Here is a 21,719-nt window from a genome sequence, read left to right on the forward strand (position 1 = left end):
ATCCTTGGGGATGATCTAGTTGGGGTGATCTAGTTGGCTGGGATGATCTAGATGCGGACGGTCCCGCTTTGAGCAGGGGGTTGGTCTAGATGTGACCCCTTGAGGTCCCGTCCAACCCCAGCTGTCCATGACGATCTGCCAGTGATGTCCGCAGTGCTGCTCCCTGCCCCCACCCAGGGACAGAGGTTGCGGGGAGCTTGCTGAGCTCAGCCGGGGGGAGGAAACCTCTCCCCCTGGCTCCAGGCCACAAACGCAGCCGTCCTGCATCCAGCCCGCCCCGTGTGCGGCTCCGCGGGCAGCGAGGAACTCCGCGCGATGCACGAAACGCGCCTCGCTACTCCGCTCCAGTCCACTCCTCCCCGGGGCATTTTGCCCTGCTCCAAAATGGCTGCCGCGGCTTCGCGCGGATCTCGCGATGTTTGGCGCGGGAGTTGCCCGGCGCAGATGGCGGCGGCCGCACCATGGAGCACATCACCACGCCCAAGGTGAGGAGCCCGCGACAGCTCCCGCCCTGGCATGGGCTCCGGCCCGGCCCGGCCCGGCCCGGCCTCCTCTCTCCTCCCTCGTCCCCAGGAGGTCCCGGGGCTGCCCCCGTGCTCGGGGCCTTCCAGCTCTCCTCGGGGCTTCGGCCCCTGCTCCCATGCCCCGCACCACAGGCCCGGTTGAGAAGCCCTGAGGGGGCCGGATCCCCGGTTGAGAAGCCTGGATGGGGCTGGGCGCCGGGGCCGCCCCCTCGCCCTGCTCCACGTTTCTGAAATGCGAGCATGACCGCGACATGACATGGGCATCCTGCCCCGCATGCTCATGCGCCTCCCTGACAGAGTGTGTCAGGCAGGCAAATGCGCGTTAACGTTACGGTTTAGAGACTGTCTAAATACGATTCTGGGATCCAGGTTGTAGCCATATGGGTTGAGAGGAAGTGGCAGTTGGGACTCATTGGCAATGAGTCCCGATTGCTTTGTCCTCTTGACCCATATGGCTACAACCTGGATTGCCTAAAGGCCCTGATTGCCTAAAGCAGATTCGATAGTTCATATTTATTTTAATGAATGACCTGTTCTTGATCTCCCGGGTGCCTCTCATTTGTCTTCGTGTGATTTACATTTAATTCCCGGGGACTCCAGGACAACCCCACCCGGAGTCCTTTCTGCGCAGGACGCTGTCCTCGCTGCATGCTGATGGCTTACACGTGCCGTCCTTTCCAGCAGTAGTTTGCATCCCACCGTAGAGCCAGGTTAAAGGATCAAAAGTTGGTTCAGAAGCTGGGGTAAAGCTAGCAGTGACTGGTAACTAGCTTATTTCAAAGCAAGTTAAGATCCATGTGGAATAATCAAAATTATTTCCTTATTTTTTTAAAGGGGAGAGGTATGAATAGGGTTAAAGATTTTAACATGTATGTAGGTCCTGGCTTAGCTGTACTGTACTTGTTTGTTTAGGAACTAGGCACAGAAATTTCCACTTCTAGGTCACTTGCAATTGAATTCTGGTTGCATCAGGTGAGGGTCCAGCTGATGATTCTGTGCTTGCTTTCACCTCTTTGGAGCAAATGTACTTGCTGTACAGGCCTTTCAATAGGTCTGGTAGAGGGAAGCTGAGAGATTTTGGTGGGATGAGATGGATGGTCTTGAACTGCTGCTTCACCTGTAGCCAATCTGTAGGTAGGACTTGGAGCCTGTCTTATATTGGGTTACGTTGGAAGATGAACTTTCTCACAAAACATTCCAAAGATCAACATTTGTTTTCATGATTTTTTTGGTGTTGACGGAAAATCTAACCTTTCAACAAAAACTTTCTTTAGAAGTTCTAAAAAAAGATTTCTGGTTGAAAAGTTTGACTAGCACCTCTGGTCAACCTGTTACAGCTTGTTAGGACTGTTTCAATTTTAGATCCACATAAGTTCCAGGTAATGCTTTATGTCTTTGCTTTCATTTAAGAGTATATTTTTAAAGTCCCTCACATTTTGCTCAAAAGGTTCACTTTCCAGTTTGGGGAAGTCAGTCAACTTGATGCAGCTTTCAGATGTTTTCTCTGATCTGTAATACAACAGCAAGAGGCAGTGGGGAAGTGGAAGTAGAAGGGAGCTCCTGATCTTTGATTTGGTTGGAGGAGGATTCTTTAAATTCGCAACTGTTTCTCGCACTAGAAAGTGGTAGCAATCGGCAGGTAACTTAATTAGAGCAAGTAAACTCTCAGGATGGTGGATACTCTTGCAAATGTTACTGTTACCTCTCTCAGTTGCAGGAAGCATATCCTGCCAGCCCCTTGTTCATTGATATGGACTAGCCGTTAATGTTAACTTTTTATTCGTATGTTCTATAATGTGGTGTGCAAGGATCCATTAACTACTGATGTTAGTCCTTTGGCACTTAATGCACATAGGGCTTATTTTTATTGTACTGGTAAAGAACCATTATGAAAGTTATTGGTATGCATTGAAATGCAGTGGGAGAGGATCAGCAGTCTGAATCTTCAGTTTCAGTTGCTTAGAATTTTATTTTCTACTGAAATTTTCAATCTCGTTTCAGGTCAGTGACTATCTTTTACATGCATACAAAGTTATTTCCTAACGTTTTGCCTGATTTTTTTTTACTCGTCTGCTAACACTAAATTCTTTTATCTGCTTAGTGTCCTTTTTGAGAGAGAAATGCCTGAAGAAAAGGTCTTAATTAATTTGTTTTTTCTCCATTTTTATGTTGCAGGTAGAAAATGTTAAATTACTAGATCGTTATACAAACAGGAAGCCAGCAAATGGGACCCTCTACCTGACAGCTACCCATCTTATCTATGTGGACGCTTCAGCTGAAGTTCGAAAAGAAACATGGGTATGTTGTAGTGTGTGCAATTTTTTTTTTCAAACACATATATAAAAATTGCTGATGCTAGTTTTGTCTGTAATTGCAGGCTTTTAAATTCTGAAGACCTACTAATAGCAATTTTATAGCACTTTACTTCAAAGTGCTGTATAAAAATAGAACTCTTCACCAGGGAAATGGGTACAGTGGTAAAGTGACTCGATCAAGGTCACAAAGTGAGTTGGTGTTAGAACTAAAAATAGAATGTAGCTTGTCGGACTTTGTATTCCAAGTTTAGTACTTTGACAGCAGTTAAAAGTACTAAAGACAAAGACCTAGCAACTTATTATTAGTAATAGTAATTGTGGTTCCTTTGGTTTTTATTTCTAAAAAAATAGGTGAAGGTACAGTTACAACTGTCTTCCCTTTATGAACAGCTCTCAAGTGCAGCAAGCACACATCTTTATTATAATTTCTTCTTATAAAATGAATTTATCTTGGGTGTTACAGAATTTTCAGCTGAAGACCTTTGAACCTTTTTTTGTTTGAGTAGGTTCAGCATCTTGAGAGTTGTTGTTTTGGCTTTTTCATAATGTAATTCATGAACTTTGGAAACGATGCAATAGTTGGTGCCATTATATGTGAGCAGTATAAATATTTTTCCAACTTTCCACATAAAAATAATTTTCAGTGTCACAAATAGTTCCACCATAGCTCTTATTTTCCTTTCTTCATTTTTACTGTGTAAAGAAAATGCATTATCATGTCTCCCTTCATTAACTAACTCAAGTTGAATGACTGTTTGTATTTTTAACATGACTTGATAAAAAGTCATTAATTAGTAGAGAACAAGCCTGTGTATTGCAAAATCTTCGTATCCAGTCTTAATCCTACAACCAGTCAGTGAAGTTTGAAAGACTTTCCCTTCCTGTTTTTCAGATTCTACATCATCATATTGCTACTGTTGAGAAGCTGCCTCTGACCACAACTGGATGCCCACTGCTTATTCACTGCAAGAACTTCCGCGTGGCACACTTTGTCATTGGACATGAACGGGACTGCCATGAAGTGTATACCTCCTTGCTTAAACTTTCACAGCCAGGTGAGTGTGGGTCTGTTTTGAAATCTGTGAATGTAATTAGCTGGCAGGTTTGTTTTTGCAGCGAGGGAAGTTATTATCAGGCTGTTGGCTTTCCTCAGTTGGGACAGGAAGGAATGATTTGAAAATGCAAACTAATTTCACTACTGCCAGCTGCTCTTTGTGCTGCAGCAGTTTGCTGTGTAAAGTTCTGGCCCTTGAATAAGGCCACTGGCTTGCAAGAAAATACGTTTTGTGTAAATAAGGGTGTTGGAAAAGTCCTGAGGAAAGAATTGCGAGGTCCTGTGGAACAGCCGCACAGGCTTTTGCACTCTCTAGGCATCCTCTTCTGCTTGCTACTCCAGGGCTTGTAGAATCACATTTGGAATTTCAGAGTCTCAACCCTGTACTTTCCTCTGGGGTCCCTAAATAGCAATTGCGCATGAGAACTCCAAACAAATGAACATGTAAAATGTCATCTGTCTGCCCTAGTCTTAAATTCCTAGGATCTCTTCCATTTGTGCTCACTCTTTTGTTTTCTTGCAGAAAAGCAATCTACAGCATTTCCTCCTTGGGTTTTTCCCTCTACCTTCTCAGGGCAGTTTTTCCATACTTGGGACTCTCCCTTAATGAGCTTTTCCAGCCCCTTGTTAAGGAAACCTGACTTCTATGGGGATGTCTGATAACTAACTGCCCCACTGTGAGATGAAGACATGAGGGCTAATTAGGCCAGATTCTTATTACCCCTTTCTGCATTAATGTGGATTCTGCATTACCCCTTTCTGCATCCTGTTATTCACTTTTGAAATGTTTGTCTGTGCTCTTTCAGAAGAACACTTCAATGATGTTGAAAAGACTGCATGATAAAATGGGGAGGGGAGGCAGGCCAAAGAAGCCTTCTGTATATGGGCAGCACCAGCAGGGATGCTGCGGATGTGGATGGGCTGATTATAATTACTTTGTTTTTAAATGACCAATTTTAGTTATAAGCCAATAAACGGGGACATTTTGATTCCGGGTATTGTTTATTTTAATCTGTGGCATCTCTACTTTTTTTTTTTAGTTATTTTCCTAAAGAAAGGTTGATTGTCATAGTTTAATGTAATTTGGTGGTGTCTTTTTGCTAACTAGGGTGATGCATTTTGACTATATACATTTATTTAAGCAGTTATATCACTTTTTGGCCTTTCTGGCTCAGGTAATCTGTATTCAATTTCTTCCTCTCCCCTTTATCGAATTATAAGTTCTTTGTGATTCATGTCAAGTGGTTTTGGATAGAAACTGAAGTTCAGTTGGATTTTTTAGTTTGACTATATTAAATGTACTGAGTGTGTGAGGGAAAAGTTAATCAGGATATATTTTTTGCACATAAAATTGTTATGTGAAACAAGTAATCATAGGGAATTAATCTCATCCTCACACTTTGTTTTTATTCATCAATTAGAAGAGGAGAGTAAGGTGTTCTGCTTTTTAACACCCATTCAGTTTCTCATTGTCACTGAACTAGTCAGTTTCATGTACAAACTGAATAAACTAAAACAGAGAAAATGTTCTCTCTGCACCTGCTGAAGAGATGTTGTCAAAGCTGGTTTAGTACTTCAGAAGACTCTGGTTCCAGTGCCCAGGCATTGGCTTTTAAAAGCTCAGTGGTTTGCCTATATCTACTTCAAGAGCAGCACTGCTGCATGAACATCATCTTCAAAGTGTTTAAGAATTAAGCCTTACCCTTTAGGGCCTGGGCAAGGCTTTTATCCTTTCAGAATTCTCTTTAAATGGGTTTCATTTTATAAAGTGAAATGTGGATTTCTTTTGTTTTTGTTAACCTGTTTTATATCCACTTAGGTGTAGACTTCTACCCTGCTGCCCCAGGAAAGTGCTTTATCCCCAGTACAGACCATCTCAAGACCTGAATTAATAGGTTGATGTTGGGTGCTCTCAGCAAGGGTACCATTTGCAGTGAAATTTTGTGGTATTGCCAGCTATCTACTGGAAAATGAACATGGGACAGAGATTTGCTTTGTATTAGCTGTCAAATAATAGTTATGACAATGTGTTCAGTTGAAGTTTTGTTGACCTAGACTAATTTCAACAGTTGCATTCCCCTAACTCTTAAACTATCCAGTCTCCTCCTTTATGCAGTTTTAATTCTAATACTGCATGTGACATAGGATCATAAGTAAGTTTCTGGTGTTGTACAGAGTGCACGTCACTGCTTATAGCTATGAAACGCTACAGGTTTACTGTAGCATCCCTATGAGTGGGGTAGCTGGAGCAATAAAGGAGGGAATTATTAGCCATTTCCTCTTCCAGCCAGTCAGTATCTGATTTGGTAAAGTAGAATTCAGTCATCTGGATTTATTTTCACTTTGCACTGCTAGGGATATGTAACCATGTTAACTTTGTTCTGATGGACAATGTTTGTGTGCTTTCATTCATGAATTAGACTGAGTGCTCATTGTTACAACAAGTGCATAAGGATTTCCTCAAGGCAAATACGAGACAAATTTTTAACAACCAACTCATAAAGCAGTAGTTCTCAGCCAAGATATTGTGGCACCCAGATCCTTTGAAGGGTGCCACCACGTGTGAGGCAATAAGTAAGGTGTGAGGTGCTAGTCACGTAAACCCAGCTCAGGCTTGCCCCTGTGTGGACAGTCCCCAACACCTACTGCCCAGCCCCTGTTAGCACTGTAATATATAAATTATTTTTTGAAATTGGGTGACAGTTACCAGGAGTTATGGAGGAGTGCCTTGTGTCCAGTGAAGGGTACCTTTAGTCCAAAAAGGTTGAGAACCACTGAGTACAATTACTATATACCATAATCAACCGGTACTGCATATGGAGTGACTTGCTTGTGTTTTTCGTCCCCAGTATAATATAATGAAGTGTGTGTTTCTAAGCCTTCCAGTTACAGTACTGTTTTCTGAGGGCTTCAGCCAGTATTCATTCATTTGGAAGACTTCTGCAGGATGGTGATTTGCATAGTAACCCTGAGAAAACCTTTAAGACTAAGTGGCAAACCTCATTTTTCTGTGTAAGAGTTTAAACTTTATAACTCTCTCATGATTTAATGTTTTATTTTGTTTCCACAGTGAAACCTGAAGAACTTTATGCTTTCTCTTATAACCCCAAAATGCCTAAAGATAACCGTGAAATTGGATGGAAGATGGTTGATTTAAAAGTAGATTACCAGCGAATGGGGATTCCGAATGACTACTGGGAAATAACAGATGCTAATAAACACTACGAGGTAATTCTGGTGCAAAGTACTTGCAGTTGGCACAGCAATCCCTTCCTTTGTTCTGATGATGTGTGGCAACCCACTGACTGATACCTCAATGGTACCATGGAGGAGTTTAGCTGAAGCAACAACATCTTGTGAAATTTGGTAGTGATACTGTAAAAGAACAAAGCTACCTTGATAGAGCTAGGTAGATACTAGGTAGGTAGAACAGAGCTAACAGATACTGTAAAAGAACAGGGTTACCTTGATTTGCTTGATCACACTGATAAAGTAGCTGATAGTCATTTTTCTAGAGAAGCCTCAAACCACTTCTCAGTCTACTAGAGAAGCCTCAGACCACTTCTGCCAGTCCTCAGGAAACTGATGTTTTTTAGCTTCCCAAAGTAAAAAGGGAATTGTGTCAACCCCTGTCCCAGCATCTCTGTACTCTGGTGGGTAACTGACATGTGGAAGAAGAATGGAACAATGGTGTGTCCTGTAGGTGGTACCAAAAGTGGTGTGGGGGAATAATAGCCAGCTGGCTAATTCTCTGTTCTACCTAGAAAAAAAGACCTCATCCCCTTGCCCTTAACAAAATGCCACTGCCATTTTCCTTCTTTCTTTCCAACCTTGAAGCAATATAAAGCAAAAAATAATTTAGGTATGCAAAATATCATGTATTCAAAAATCATAACTTTCTGCTGCTTTTGATGTTGTAAAACCTTTTTTGGCTAAAAGGCATAGAAGACAGATCTGAGAACGATGGAAAATAATATACTAAATTGTTACTCAACTTGAATCCCTTTCACATATTCTTCTGCTACCTTGTCTTGGGTACCCATCAAGGCACACAGGCCTCAGCTTTCAGAAGTTAGTAGTAATTTGAGACGTCTGAGTCTTTGGATTTCCAATTTGAGACCTTTTAAGGGAAGCTGACATCTGAAGATGTGCACCCAGTAATTTTTGAAGCTTTAGGTCCCAGGGTGTAACTCTTACTTTTTTAAAAAATTTTCTTACTTCTTTTTTTTTCATTTCCTTAAGGTTTCTAGCTTTAGATTTAACCCATAAAACCTCAAAGTCAAATAGTGAGAATAGATTTTATGTATGTGATTATACACGTTTAAGTGATTCACACCTCGTTTGAGTTGTTGAAAATTAGGTGCCAGAATAGCACTTGTTTTTGAGGATGTCAGAGATGTGTGCTGAGAGCTCACTCTAAGATGCATAGGATTCTGTAGGGAGCATTTTTATTTTGTATAATTTAAGAACAACCACTTCTTTATATCCAGTCTTTGTTCCTACACACAGACTGTTAATTTGCTGGAATACCAAAAGGAGATCCTACTGAAATGTGTTTGGTGTATGTAGTCTTGCTTTTTGCATGTGTTGTTGCACTGTTTTATGATGTAGAAGAACAAATTGAAATCATACCACATATTCAGGTACCACATACATTTTATTTCATGGTTCCTGGTAGATTCTTGTTTTGCTGCTTCTGCTGAGAGAGACAATTGAATCTATCAAGATAATCCATGGGTACTGTGTATTAATGCTAAGAAACAAATATTTAATTTCTCTATTAATAGTAATAACTGATAAGTATTGTAATATCTGTATCTCTCTCTACTTCCTATTTAGGTTTGCAACACATATCCTCCAGAAATAGTGGTGCCTAAAGCTGCTAGTAAGGCAACCGTGCTTGGAAGTTCAAAGTTCAGAAGCAGAGGGCGGATCCCAGTGCTTTCTTACTTCTACAAACAGAATAATGTTAGTTATGTTTATTTTACTCTTTTTGTTGTTGTTGTTCTTGTTGCCCTATCAGCGTTCAAGTGGAGGAAGATTGTGCTTTATTTGGAGCAAGAGGTTGAGAGCTGCAGCTCTTAGATTCTGTTCCAGTTTTCCTGTTGATTTGTTCAGGGTCTTCGAGCAAGTTAGTTGAGGCAAATTGGCAGGTTATCCCAGAACTGAGTTTGATGCAGGGTTTCCCCACCCCTGGTATGTAGGTAGTAATAGCATATTTTCTAGGAAATGCAGACTTAATTGCTTCTTATATGCCATAAGGTCCTTGTATGAACAAAGCTATTCAAGTGCAATTAGTTTTAAACATTCAGAGGAGTTCAGTTATTAAAAGTTTTCTGACCCTTTCTTTCCTCTGCTCCTCTTTCCCCAGCTTTCCAAAATTAAAGAAAGCTTGATATGACCCTGTCCCTTAAACCTACATAAAAGGCATGTGTGCTTCCTATCTTTTGAGTCTTCAAATTACCAAATTAGTTACTTTGGGCAATCTTTAACAAGTTGCATCTCAACTCAGCTAAATGTGCCAAAGTCTGAACAGAAAGAAATAGCTTAGAACACCTACCTGATTTTATATTAACTGAGAATAAGTGAATTTTAACCTCACTGAATAATAGTGTAAGTTATTAACTTTGCTTTCTCAGCAGTGTTTTGGGCACAGGGGTTAGCAAATGCTTTCACAGTTAAATTGCTGACTCTTGGTCACTTCCTGAGGAAGTGTCTTCTGACCAAGAGATTGTATGGAGTTGTGTTGCTGGAAACAGCTGCAATTATATAATCACGTACAGTGTTCCCTCAAGTCCAGAACGGTGCTACCATGTTGAAGTCATAAAGAAGAACAGACAAAGCCACAGAATGAAGTTGAGTAGAGGGGCAACAAACAAATTGGTTAGGAGTCAGTCAGTAGAGGAGTGGACTTTAAGAAGGTGGTAAAGGAGGATGGGGAAGGGTGGATGGCTGTTTTCTTAGTACCATGTCCACTTCAGATTCCCAAAGCTCTTGTGAGGAGTAGATGAAAACACTGTTAGAATTATTCTTTCAGTCTCTCCATTTAATGGAATTTTTTCAATGAAACAGAGCAGTATCCTGGCAATATCCAGATATATTGTTCCTTGAAGCTATAAACATTGCTAGCTGTCTGTATTATAAGCTGTGTAAATTATCTGTTTCAGGCTGCCATATGCCGCTGTAGTCAGCCCCTTTCTGGGTTCAGTGCCCGCTGTCTGGAGGATGAACACATGCTGCAGGCGATTAGACAGGCCAACCCGGGGAGTCCGTTCATGTATGTTGTAGACACAAGGCCAAAGGTATCACTTGATATAGGAGTTGTGGATGTTTTTAAAGTTCACCTCTGTGTTATGGCAACACAGTTTCCATTGGATGCTGGTTTTAATATCTAATCTCATGAAGGAGCCTTTGTAAAACTATGCTAAAAGTATCAAGGTAATTTCTTCCTTGCCCATGAAGCTAGGTGTCCACCCACTGTTACATTTTAACGGTGGATTTGGTATCCAGCTGCTGTTTTTGTCCTTAATGTGTCGTCTGCCTTCCATTAATAAAACTGCATTCATGTTAGGAGCACATCTATATCTGGAGTATTATGGATTATTTGAGATTATAGTTAAGTACTGTCCAAGGTTAACAACAGTTTCATGGCTGAGTAGGATAGTGCATTGTTCCAGTCTGGAAATTACACTCAATTTATCATTGAGGTGGAAATGAGAATCTTAACTACTGTTTTCACAAGACTGAAGTGCCCATATCCACATTACCACCACTTCCTATCTATCTCCCTCTTCCCCCCAGCACCAAATTCCCAGACCCATGGGGAGATCGGCCAGATCAGGCTGGCATGCAGGGTTTGTCCTTGGCTGATGTGCTGAGTGTGATCCAGCACGTTGCCCTGGACCCATCATGTGGAGTCTGACTCCAGTGCTGCATGCCAGGGTGGACCAGGTGAGCCAAGTCTGAGACCACATGCTGGCTCTGGGGCTGTGTGCTGAGTTGGACTTGGTGCACAGCTCCAGAGCCAGTACAGGGCCCCAGACTCAGTGTGCTGAATCGGGCACTGCTTGTATGGCCTGAATGCCAGATTAGCCCCCACTGCCCATTTCCCCAACCACAGATGCCTCAGACCTCAGTTACTTGCTTGCACTCCAAGGTTACATTCCCTGCCCTCCCCTCTTCCTCCTGCTCTTCATCACCACCACTTCAGTCCTTCCAAAAAAAAAAAAGGTGTCTGTTATATTTGAGGGGGCAAGGTATACATGAGAACAATACGGTATTTTGATGAGTGCCCCAGGGCACATGCTTTGGCTGGTGTTTCTGAGAGCTAATCCCATTGCACCATTTAGCCCGTAATTATCATTCATCTGGCATTTTAGTGCCCCTCACTTGCACTTTCAGAGGTGTTCCACTGGCATTTGTCTTGAATTGCTGTTAGTGATATGCCATGGCACAACAAAGGAGGGAATTATTAGCCACATATCCTTTTCCAGGCAGTCAGTGTCTAACCTGGCAAAGTAGAATTCATAGATTCATAGATGCTAGGGTCGAAAGGGACCTCAACAGATCATTGAGCTCTGACTCCCCTGCCTAGGCAGCAAAGAGATGGGGTTAGATGACCCCAGCCAGATGCCTATCCAGCCTTCTCTTAAAGACCCCCAATGTAGGGGAGAGCACCACTTCCCTTGGAAGCCCATTCCAAATTATGGCCACCCTTACTGTGAAGAAGTTTTTCCTGATATCTAGCCTAAATCTGCTCTCTGTCAGTTTGTGACTGTTCCTTGTTACCCCAAGAGGCGCACTGGTGAACAGAGCATCTCCAATCCCTTGCTGCATCCCCCTAATGAATTTGTAGGCAGCCACAAGATCACCTCTCAGCCTTCAATTCGGTTATCTAGATTTATTTTCACTTTGCACTGCTAGGGATTTGTAGCCATGTATATCTCCCCTCCCCCTCTCCCCCATCTGCCTGTTTTGTTTAGTGGAGGTAAGCTACTCTGTTTCCAAAAATCCATAATTTTGAGACTGGAAGGTAAAAGTGAGCTACTCATTTGAGCATTAAAGATCTTTCAGTAGTTTTGATAATAGTTCTGACTAATTGTTGTTTGCACACTCAGCATTTTTGGTTCCAAACTGCTTCCTACATTTCAGTTGGGTTCTTGCTGCTCTAAGTTTAGCATTGCCGGGCGCTATTAAAAATCTGCCATGTTGTTTCCCCAAGGTGGCTATAGTTCAGTGACAAATTCAATGATCTCTTGGTAGGACTGTTTGTAAAATGTTTTGGAAGCCTGTACTATTTCTATAGCACATGTATATTTATGGTGTTTCTGTAAAGATGCACCTACTAGATGAAGGAGCTAGGTCCATCTGTAACTAGCACTTTTAGCTGATTCATTTCTCCCCAATCCCCTCCTTATAGTTTTTGAGTTAAAAAGAAAATGAGTCAAACCTCTCTGTCTGATAACAGACTTGTCAATAGTAAGACCAGCATAAAAAGCTTGTCTAAGGAAGCCTGAAATTGGCATTCAGGTTTTTCATAGGCTTTTGCTTTGGGTTAACTCACAGCTCATGCCTATGTAATTGTAATATAACTATTGGAAACAATTTATAAAGCAAAAAATACTTCTATGAATGGCTTTGCTTGATATTTGCTCTGAGAAATGAAAAGCATTTCCAAGCCAGGTTCATTTATGCATTTTTTTTTTTCTGTATAATTTCTGCAGTTAAATGCCATGGCCAACCGAGCTGCAGGAAAGGGATATGAGAATGAAGATCACTATGACAACATTCGTTTTAAGTTCATTGGCATAGAAAACATCCATGTGATGAGGAATAGTCTGCAGAAACTCCTGGAAGGTAAATTTTTCACTTTTGGCTGCTCTGTGTAGTGCTGGTAACTGCTGCTTGATATAACAGCCTTACCCATTCTGGAATAAGTACAGTATATACAATTATGTGTGCACTTTGGGGGCATGGGAAAGGAAACAGATTAGCAGAGGAATTCTTGCCTTTGTGCTCAATTTACTGAAGTGGATAAAAGTGGTCTCTTTTGCAAAACGAACTGATACTGAAGTATTTTTAAAATGTCTGGCAAGAAAGAAATTCTTAATTTTATCCTAAAATGAGAATGAATATTAGTATTTAAATATCCTACAACATATTAATCTCTTAACTGTTTATACAAATTAAAGCAAATTAAAAAAGGAATGCAGTATTTTGCCACTAGTACAGTTTATCAGTTTATTGGTGAAGTATTGATATGTGACTAAAGTGTAAGGGTGTGTGGTTTTTTTGTTTTTAGTTTGTGTTGTAGTTTGTGTGATGCGAGACATTTACAGAGTTCTGTAGGAAGGCTGACAACTATATAGAAAGAAATGACAAATGAAAATGCGTGTGTGCATGCACAAGCAAGTACAAATCTAGACTGCTGTGTGAGGTTTTGAGCTATCAAAATTTAGGTAAGACTTTCAGGGGCCAGTGGGAGCTGAGGACCTGATTCGTCTCTCATTCCTATGGTTGTAAATAGGAGTAAGTCTTTTGAAGCTGATAGCTGTGCCCTGTTACAAAAGTGATGCTAGAAATGGTAATGAAAGAAGAGCATGAATATTATGGTAGTACTCTGGCTGACTTATTGACAGTACTCTTAGTATTATGCTGCTGGCAGGGGGTACTGAGAAGCGCTGTAAGCTGATACTGTTAGTCCTGTTGCTCAGCCTTATAAGCAAAGCATAGATGCCAAGTATGTGGGGCCCAAGGGCCTTAGCCCCCCTTGGGAAAAGGACTGTCAGGGGCCCACACCTGAGGAAAATTACATAATATTTCTATATTTTATGTTGTGCAAGTTGGATTCAGTTATGTTGAGCATGCTGGGTGTAAGGTGATGTGCTTAGGAATGATGACTGAGGCCCTGAGCTATTACCAGGGATCCAGGTTTTCTGTTTGCTGCAGAGAAAAATGTAGATTTTCTCCTTTAAAGGAAAAAAATGTGGGAAATGGTGGGCAGAGTTCTGGCCTGCAAGAGGCTGTTTGGGGCTGGAGGGAACAGGGAGGGCGACTGGCGCCAGGGGACACCATGTGGATGTGCGCTTGCACATGCATGTGGTGGCCAAGCAGTAGTGCAGAGTGTCTCCTGCAGGTAAATCTATGGGAGTGTGAGGGGATGGGGGCACAGGTGACTCAGTGGAAGGGTGGGAGGAGCGTGTGCCCCCCAAGATTTTTGTGCCGACAGCGGGGCACTGGGCTGCAGTGGGACCACACCAGTTCTGGGGTAGGAGCCACCTCCGTGGCTCAGTGGGTGGGACCCAGCATGGGAGGTAGAGCCATGTTGCCATGACCACCAAGGTGTCAGCACGCGGAGTTGTCTCTGCTGCTGGCGAGCAGCACAGCGCTCCTTGTATCCCCAGTTACACCCCACTGGGCACAGAAATCTCTGTGGGCACGTGTTCCCCGTGCCCTCCACTGTGTAGCCTGTGCCCCCTCCTGTCCCCTCACACATCTGTCCCCACACACGCATCCCGTTCCCCATAAACTGGTGGGCAGGGGGCATATATCAATCATCTTAAGCCCCTCCCCCCCGCAAAAATAAGTAAGTGCCTATGAGGCAAAGGATAAGTACTTGTATATTATTCTCATTTTGTTTTGCAGTCACTAATGTAATGGTTGTCTAACTATGAAGTGATCAGATCACTGATGTTACAGATCAGCTGGCTTGGTAGCATCCACAATTTAGAAGTGACCTTGGGGTACAATCCAGAAATTCATGGGATGCAGAAGTTGACACGAGCCGAAGTACTACTCCTAGAACACCCTTTGCTGGGTGATTTATTTTGGGATGAAGAGGCAGAATAAATGCTGCTCTTTTGCTACAAGGCCTTGACAGTAATAAAACGTCTGTCATAGTTGCTGAGGGAGAATTGCACTATAATGTTTTTCAACATAACATCTGAGCCCTTCTCAAGGTTAAGACATTATTTTCCTCTAGAAATTAGAGCTCTCCATCTTTCTCATAAGCCAGTTTCCTACAGTGATTACATGGTGGAGGTGATTGGATATGAGCAGTGGCAGTGAAGGGCTGGAGAAAAGCATAACACCTTAATCACCTACCTTGGACTGAAGCATGCACTTTTTGAAATAAGATTTTGATTATAACGGTGGACAGCCAAAGGAGGCCAGAGTTACTCCTTATTAGATCCTGGACCTTCTGCAGTCTAAAAAAATGGTCTGTACACAAAATCCCTCAGGTACAAAGAAAATTGATGCCTGTATTTCAGTATTCAGAAGAGTCACTTTAAGAAACAAAGCAAACTTCTTCCTGTTATGTGGGAAAGAGTAGGAAGAGGAGACAGATCTTGTGTGCTAGGGATTTAGTTTTTGGCATCTCAGCTAATTCTTCTATTTCTATGTTGTCAGTGTGCGAAACAAAATCTCCCTCCATGAGTGATTTCCTTACTGGCTTAGAGAACTCAGGCTGGTTGCGGCACATTAAAGCTGTAATGGATGCTGGTGTCTTCCTTGCCAAGGTAAAACTCCCACTCCATGTGAAATTTTTAAGAACATATACACTACTATTAGTGACAATTGTGAAAAAAATCTTGCTACAGCTGTAGGTAAGGCATAATGACTGGACTCAACTACAGAAAAAGAACCTGCAGTGGCAGGGCTTAAAGTGGGTGACCTAAGTGGCTCTAATGCCTATCTTCCATGCTTATGCTTTCTTACGTGAATTGAAATGAACCTATCCTTGTATTCTGACAGAAACAAGTGTACCTCCTATTATTTGATTTTACTTATTTCCATTTGAATAGTTAAAAAGGACATTTGTACAGACATCTGACAGTATTGCATACTAGGCCTGTGTGAATAGAGAAGTATTCAATTCAGATTCAGCCAATTTGGAGGACAGTGATTCAATCTGGATCTCTGTCCTGAATCTATTCGGCCAAATCTTTCGAAGCTGATTCAAAGAGATTTGGTGATTTGGATTGGCCAAGAAGAGGCAGGCATAGCCAGGCAGCTCCTCTTGCTGTGCGTGCCTCTCCCTGGGCGGGGGGAACTGCAGGAGAAGCCCCCATGGCTGGCCTGCCCAGCCCCAACCTAGCCCCGGCACTTTAAAAAATAAAAAATTAAAAAAAGCCTGGCATTCACCAGCTGCAGCAGTGGCAACTGGCGCCTTTGGGTGCTTGTGGCAGAGCCCCTTGTGTAGTGGGGGGCAGTGGGGATCCCTCCCCACCCCTGCTTGGCACCTGCGTTGCAGCTGCCCAGTGATGTGGGTGCAGCGTGGCTCAGCAGGATGCCATGCGCTGCCTGGGAGCTGGGGCTGAGTGATACTGGGCTCTGGGTGACTGCTGGTGCTGCCCCAGTTCCCAGATAGCGCGTGGCACCCTGGCAAATCATGCTGCACCTGCACAATGTGACAGTTGCCGCGCAGGTGCCAGGCGGGGAAAGGTGATCCCCGCTGCCCTCCAGTGTCCCGTGCTGCACAGAGGGGGGCTCTGCCATGAGAGCCCAGAGGCCCCAATCACCGCTTCTGCAGCTGGTGACTGCAGAGCTGTAAAAAAAAGAAGAAAAAGCCCTGCACTCGCTGGATCTGGCAGCGGCAACCAGGGGGCCTCTGAGGGCTCATAGCAGGGCCCCCCCTGCAGTGCAGGGCAGCAAGAATCACCTATTCCATGATCTTCCGAGGTCCCTTCCAGCCCTAATGTCTATGAAATGCCCCCCCACCCCACCCTTGCTTGGCATCTGTGCGGCAGCTGCCCCATGGCGCAGGTGCAGCACGGCGCAGCAGGGTGCTGTGGGAGAGCTCAGGCCACTGGGGCTGAGTGCTGCCTTGCTCTGGCTGACATGTGGAGTGCCCCAGCTTTCAGAGAGTGAGTGGCACCCTGCTGAGGTGCGCTGCACCCATGCCAAGCGGGGGTGTGGCTCTACCACAAGCCCTCAGAGGCCCCAGTTCCTGCTTCCAGAGCCAGTGAGTGCAGGGCTTTGTTTCTTTTTCTTTTTTTTTTTCTTTTAAAATGCTGGGAGGCTGGGCTGGGCTGGGCTGGGCTGGGCAGGAGATGGGGCTGGGCAGGGCAGCCATGGGGTTTCTCCTGCAGCTCCCCTGACTGTGCCTGCCTCTGCCCCAGTGGGGGGAGCCATAGGGGCTCTGCCCTGCTGCCGCATGCCCAGCTGGTGTAGGGGGGCCTGATGCAGGTGCAGCTTGCTTCGGGCGGCAGCATGGCATAGTGCCTGCACCCAGCGCTACCATGTACATCAGGACTGGGAGCAGGGGCTTTGCCTTGTCGCTGCTTGCCAGCTGGCGTAGAACATGCAGGATGTGGGTGTGGCAGCATTGGGAGCAGGGGCTGTTCCCTGTTGCCACTTGCCCCCTTCTGCCTGGAGCGAGCTGTACCCGCATCCTGCACTCCCCCCTGCATGCCCCCCCACCCCAGCTGGGCCCCAGCCCCAATCCCTCCCACCCCCAACAGATTTACCAGCTGGAGATATCTGTCAGCTGCCTGTTTAGTTTATGGCCGAATCTCTGAATCAGCTGAAACTTTTCCGAATCTTTTTCCAAATGATTCAGGGCTTTTACTTGGTCTCCCAATATGATTTGGATTTGGAGATTCATTCCTCGAATCGGGCTGAATATCCTGAATCAAAGCTTCACACAGCCCTATTGCATACAATACCCAACTTTTCCTAACCTCTTCATTGGTTATCAAACACTCTGGTACTTGAAGTGAGGGGTAATTGCTGGAAGTTTGTTTTCTATTGTCACAGGATGCAGACAGACTGTTTAATTTTGAACCTTTAACCAAGCTTTTGTCTTCCCAAGGACTGTTAGGAAGTGTGTGACCTAGCAGAATGAGAGATCTTGCCACATTGCCCAATTTTTTAGTAACAAATAGATATGCAGAAAGTGACTGGCAGAAGTCAGTTGCCTTGCATAAATATTTCATAGATTTCATAGACATTTGGGCTGGAAGGGACCCCGGAAGATCACTGAGTCCAGCCCACTGCCCAGGGGCAGGAAATCAGCAGGGATCATAGGATCCCAGCAAGATAAACATCCAAAAGTGTCTTGAAGGCATTCAGAATGGGTGCTTGAACCAACTCCGGCGACAGTCTATTCCAAACGTTGGGGGCTCGGACAGTAAAGAAGTTCTTCTTTATGTCCAGCCTGAATTGGTGGTGGTGGAGTTTGTGACCATTCGATCTTGTCATCCCTTGGGGCGCTCTGGTGAACAGACGTTCCCCCAGATCCTGGTGAACACCCCTAATAAACTTATAGGTGGCCACCAGATTGCCCCGAGATTTGCTTGAGAATCATCTATGGATGCAAGCCAGCATTTTGCTCGCTTTACTAGCCGCAGCATCACATTGAAGGCTCATGTTTATCTTGTGGTCAGTCACGACCCCCATAGTCTCCTTTTGCTCTGTTTAGTTATGTTGTCAGTGTATTTTTAGAGATTACCTTTGTTCCTCTAGGAAGGTGAGCATGCTAGTAGGGAGGGAAAGACTGCAGCAAGACCTGCATAGGTTACAGGGGTGGGCTAACAAAAACAGGATGCGTTTCAATACTGACAAATGCAGGGTGCTTCAGGGAGGGAGGGAGGGAGTGGGGCAGGTGCTGCCCAGCCAGAGCGGTGAATGTGACCCTGGGGCCAGGAGCAGGACAGAGCCACAGACAGCTCATCCAGGGGGTATGGCTGAGGGAGGGAGGGAAGACAGCTCCCTGCTGCTACATGCACCCCCATGGGGGGCATGTGCCCCCGCTGGATTTGTGTGCAGGGTGTGGGCAGGCTGCCTGCTACAGGCTCAGGGGCAGGGGTGGCCCCAGGGGGCTAAGCCAGGACTGGGAGTGGGATGGGCTCAGCTGTGCAGGGCAGGTGGCAGTGGTGCTGGAAGGGGTGGTTATGGGGAATTTTGGGGTGGCTCCAGCCCCCTAAGCCCTCCTGCCAGCACTTCCCCTCTTGGGGCACTCTGCTCTGCTGTCTTATCCTCAGGAGCCCCACGCTGCAGGGTGGGCAGGGGGCATGCAGTCAGCTGTGGGGGCTCCCAAGGGAAAGGCAACAGGGGTGGTGCTTGGGGGGGGGAGGTTGGAAGGCTATAGGCACCCCAAAATTCCTTGTAGGCACCCCTCCCAGCACTGCTTCCACCGCCACTTGCTCTGAGTCCAGCTGCAGCCTGGCCCCCCCACCCCAGGAAGAGTCTGGTGCTGCCCCTGGCCCTGAGCATGCAGTAGGCAGCCTGCCTTCACCTTGTGCACAAATCTGAGTGGGGACAAATGTCCTGCATACATTCCCCATGGGTACATGCAGTGGTGGGGACCCGTCCTCTCCCTCAACACCCTGTCCTGTGCCCCCTGGATGAGCTGCCCACAGCTCTATCCTGCTCCCGGCCCTGGGGTCTCATTCACCACCCTAGCTAGGCAGCACTTTCCCCTGCCCCACTCTCTCTCTCACCGATCTGATCCCCCCATGCCCCTTCTCCCTTACAGACTTACTGGCAGGACGCTGCTTTCCAAGCTGCCTGGCTGCATTCTTGTAAATTGGCTTGTGATTGGTATCAGCCAATATGGCTGGTTAATAATTGACTATCTGTATCAGTCAAGAAAATCTTTATCGGTCCACCCCTAGTTTCTGCCCATGCAGAGCATTTGCTTGAATAAAACCTATGCTTATCCACTGCTCCCAGTTTATTACCCCAGAATTGTATATTTTGCTCTGAAAACCCTTTCAAGTGAGGAACATATCTTATTTGTTCTCTAATGAGTCTGCTATGTCTTTTGCAAAAATACACTATTTACTTGAATGTAAGACAGGAGTGTTCCCCCTTAAAACAGCATGGGGAAAAAGCCCTGTAGTCTTATATTTGCATGCAAAGTGGAGAGTGGAGCAGGTAGCTGCTGCTGGTTTGACTGGCATTGAGCCCCTCTTTCCCCCAGTTCCCCTCTGCAGCTGCTGCACCCCCCACCCCTACTGTCAGGGGCAGCTCAGCTCTGGCTGGGGTCTCTCCTCAGCACAGAACACATGGAAATGCCTTTCCCTGCCTAGCCAATCAGTAGTGCTGAGACTGCTGCATTGTCTACCTGGCCAGTCAGCTGTGATGACACTGATGTGAAGGGGCAGAGACTGGGGGGAGTTTGGTGCAGGGGGCAGAGGCTGTGGGGGCGCAGGTGTCAGGGGGAAGAAGTAGGCAGGGCAGAAGGCAAGGTGGCCACCTGAACCACCTCCCCCCCAGCCCCCAAGCCTTTCCTTGCTGTAGCAGTGCGGAAGGGGGAGGGGAGAATTCAAGACAACCCTCCAATACTCAGATTCTATACCTGTAAAATTATGAGAAACTCATACATTTTCCAAATGTAGAATCTAATTATGGGGGTTGTCTTATATTTGAGTAAATACAGTAAGTTATAAATCTAGGAATAGAGGAAGGGATATTAACACCCCTCCAGCCTTGTGCCACAGCTTCTGTCCATTCTTGCTTGTTCAGGCCTGGTTGTCTGAAAATTAATGATCGCTTTATTGCTATCTATATGCTACATAGTTAGCATGCTCCCTCTAGTTCTGTCCTGGTCTATTCAATATAAGTTCTTAGACTTGTCTAATGTAGCTCCTTCCAGTATATTATTAAGTGATGTGAATACCATATTGCATGGTGGGGTAAGGAATTGTATAAGTAAGATTCTGTTTTAACTGCATCTTCAGATTGTTCCAGATCCTATGAGCATTTTTAAAGTGATTAGATCAGCAATTCCTTTAGCTTTTGTGAGTTAGTTCCACAGTCTCAGGCTGGCCTCCAAGAAAGCTACCTCCTGCACAGACAGACTTTACCCTTGCAGTATAAATGTCTGTTGCACCTGAAGTAATCAAGTTGGCTGTGGTATTCATTCTCAAGCTGTAGGTGATCACTGAGGTACTCTGGGCTCAGAAGGAGCACCTGCAAGAAGAGGACTGAGACTTGGAAGTCTGTTCAATGATGCCAGGGTAGAGAGCAGACAATAAATCTTAGGTACTTGACAGCCCAGGTTGCTGAAGAGGCATGCTACAGTGTTCTGTACTAGTTACAATTTCCAAAGGGCTGGTGGCTTCATGCCCAGGTATGTTGCTTTGCTGCAATCCAGACATCTTACCCTTGGATTTTAGGCAACTTTCGTAAATGAATAGTAGACAGAGATGTAAGGACTGTCTTTAGCTTCAATAACTAGAGTAACAAGTTGCCAAGTTGTGTTCTGTTTTATTCTCTTTGCAGGCTGTGAAAGATGAGAAAGCCAGTGTCCTAGTGCACTGCTCTGATGGATGGGATCGCACAGCTCAGGTCTGCTCACTGGCTAGCCTCTTTTTGGACCCATTTTATAGGACATGTAAAGGATTCATGGTAAGAACAGTAATGTTCCACATTTGAAAAATAAAATCAACTCTGACTAACTCATTCTTGAAGTTGTTTGGAATGTAAATAAACTCTAATTAAACATTTTGTACTGCTTCTAGCAATTGACTTTAATGGACTCAATGACCTATAGACATGGAGTTGTTTTCCTGTAAAATTATAATCACTCTGAACAGCATTGGCACAGCAGCTAGTACTGTACATGATTTGTAATTCTCAAGTCTCTGTATTCACGTATATCCTCTAATGAGCCATCTCAGCAAGCTGCTTGCAGGTATAGGATGTGAACATGACAAAGGCTTACCAAGAATATGGGGAGGGAGCTTGTTTTTAAAACCTACTATGTAGCAAATTATCTTGACTGTAGAAGTTCATATTGGGTGACGTTTATTTCTGTGAAGTGGGCCAGCATAAGTCTTGTGCATCACTGAAGCCCCATTTTAACACTCTCTGCACCTG

The 21,719-nt window shown here is 44.6% G+C and overlaps 1 protein-coding gene across 1 annotated transcript in view; it reads left to right on the top strand.

Annotated features, from left to right (window-relative positions):
* The first annotated feature begins 431 nt into the window (after nucleotides 1-431).
* The window catches only part of MTMR8 (myotubularin related protein 8), a 32,594-nt gene continuing 11,306 nt past the window's right edge, over nucleotides 432-21,719 (top strand). Inside the window, exons 1-9 of the mRNA XM_019521477.1 lie at nucleotides 432-485; nucleotides 2,700-2,822; nucleotides 3,732-3,894; nucleotides 6,964-7,121; nucleotides 8,733-8,861; nucleotides 10,061-10,195; nucleotides 12,617-12,749; nucleotides 15,303-15,412; nucleotides 21,123-21,248. Coding sequence (XP_019377022.1) covers nucleotides 462-485; nucleotides 2,700-2,822; nucleotides 3,732-3,894; nucleotides 6,964-7,121; nucleotides 8,733-8,861; nucleotides 10,061-10,195; nucleotides 12,617-12,749; nucleotides 15,303-15,412; nucleotides 21,123-21,248 — 1,101 coding nt within the window. The 5' untranslated portion in view covers nucleotides 432-461. The remainder of the gene's footprint in view (nucleotides 486-2,699; nucleotides 2,823-3,731; nucleotides 3,895-6,963; nucleotides 7,122-8,732; nucleotides 8,862-10,060; nucleotides 10,196-12,616; nucleotides 12,750-15,302; nucleotides 15,413-21,122; nucleotides 21,249-21,719) is intronic.

Source organism: Gavialis gangeticus, unplaced genomic scaffold (assembly GCF_001723915.1).
Source record: "Gavialis gangeticus isolate Ggan-Ray unplaced genomic scaffold, GavGan_comp1, whole genome shotgun sequence".
In the NCBI taxonomy this organism is placed as follows: Eukaryota; Metazoa; Chordata; order Crocodylia; family Gavialidae; genus Gavialis; species Gavialis gangeticus.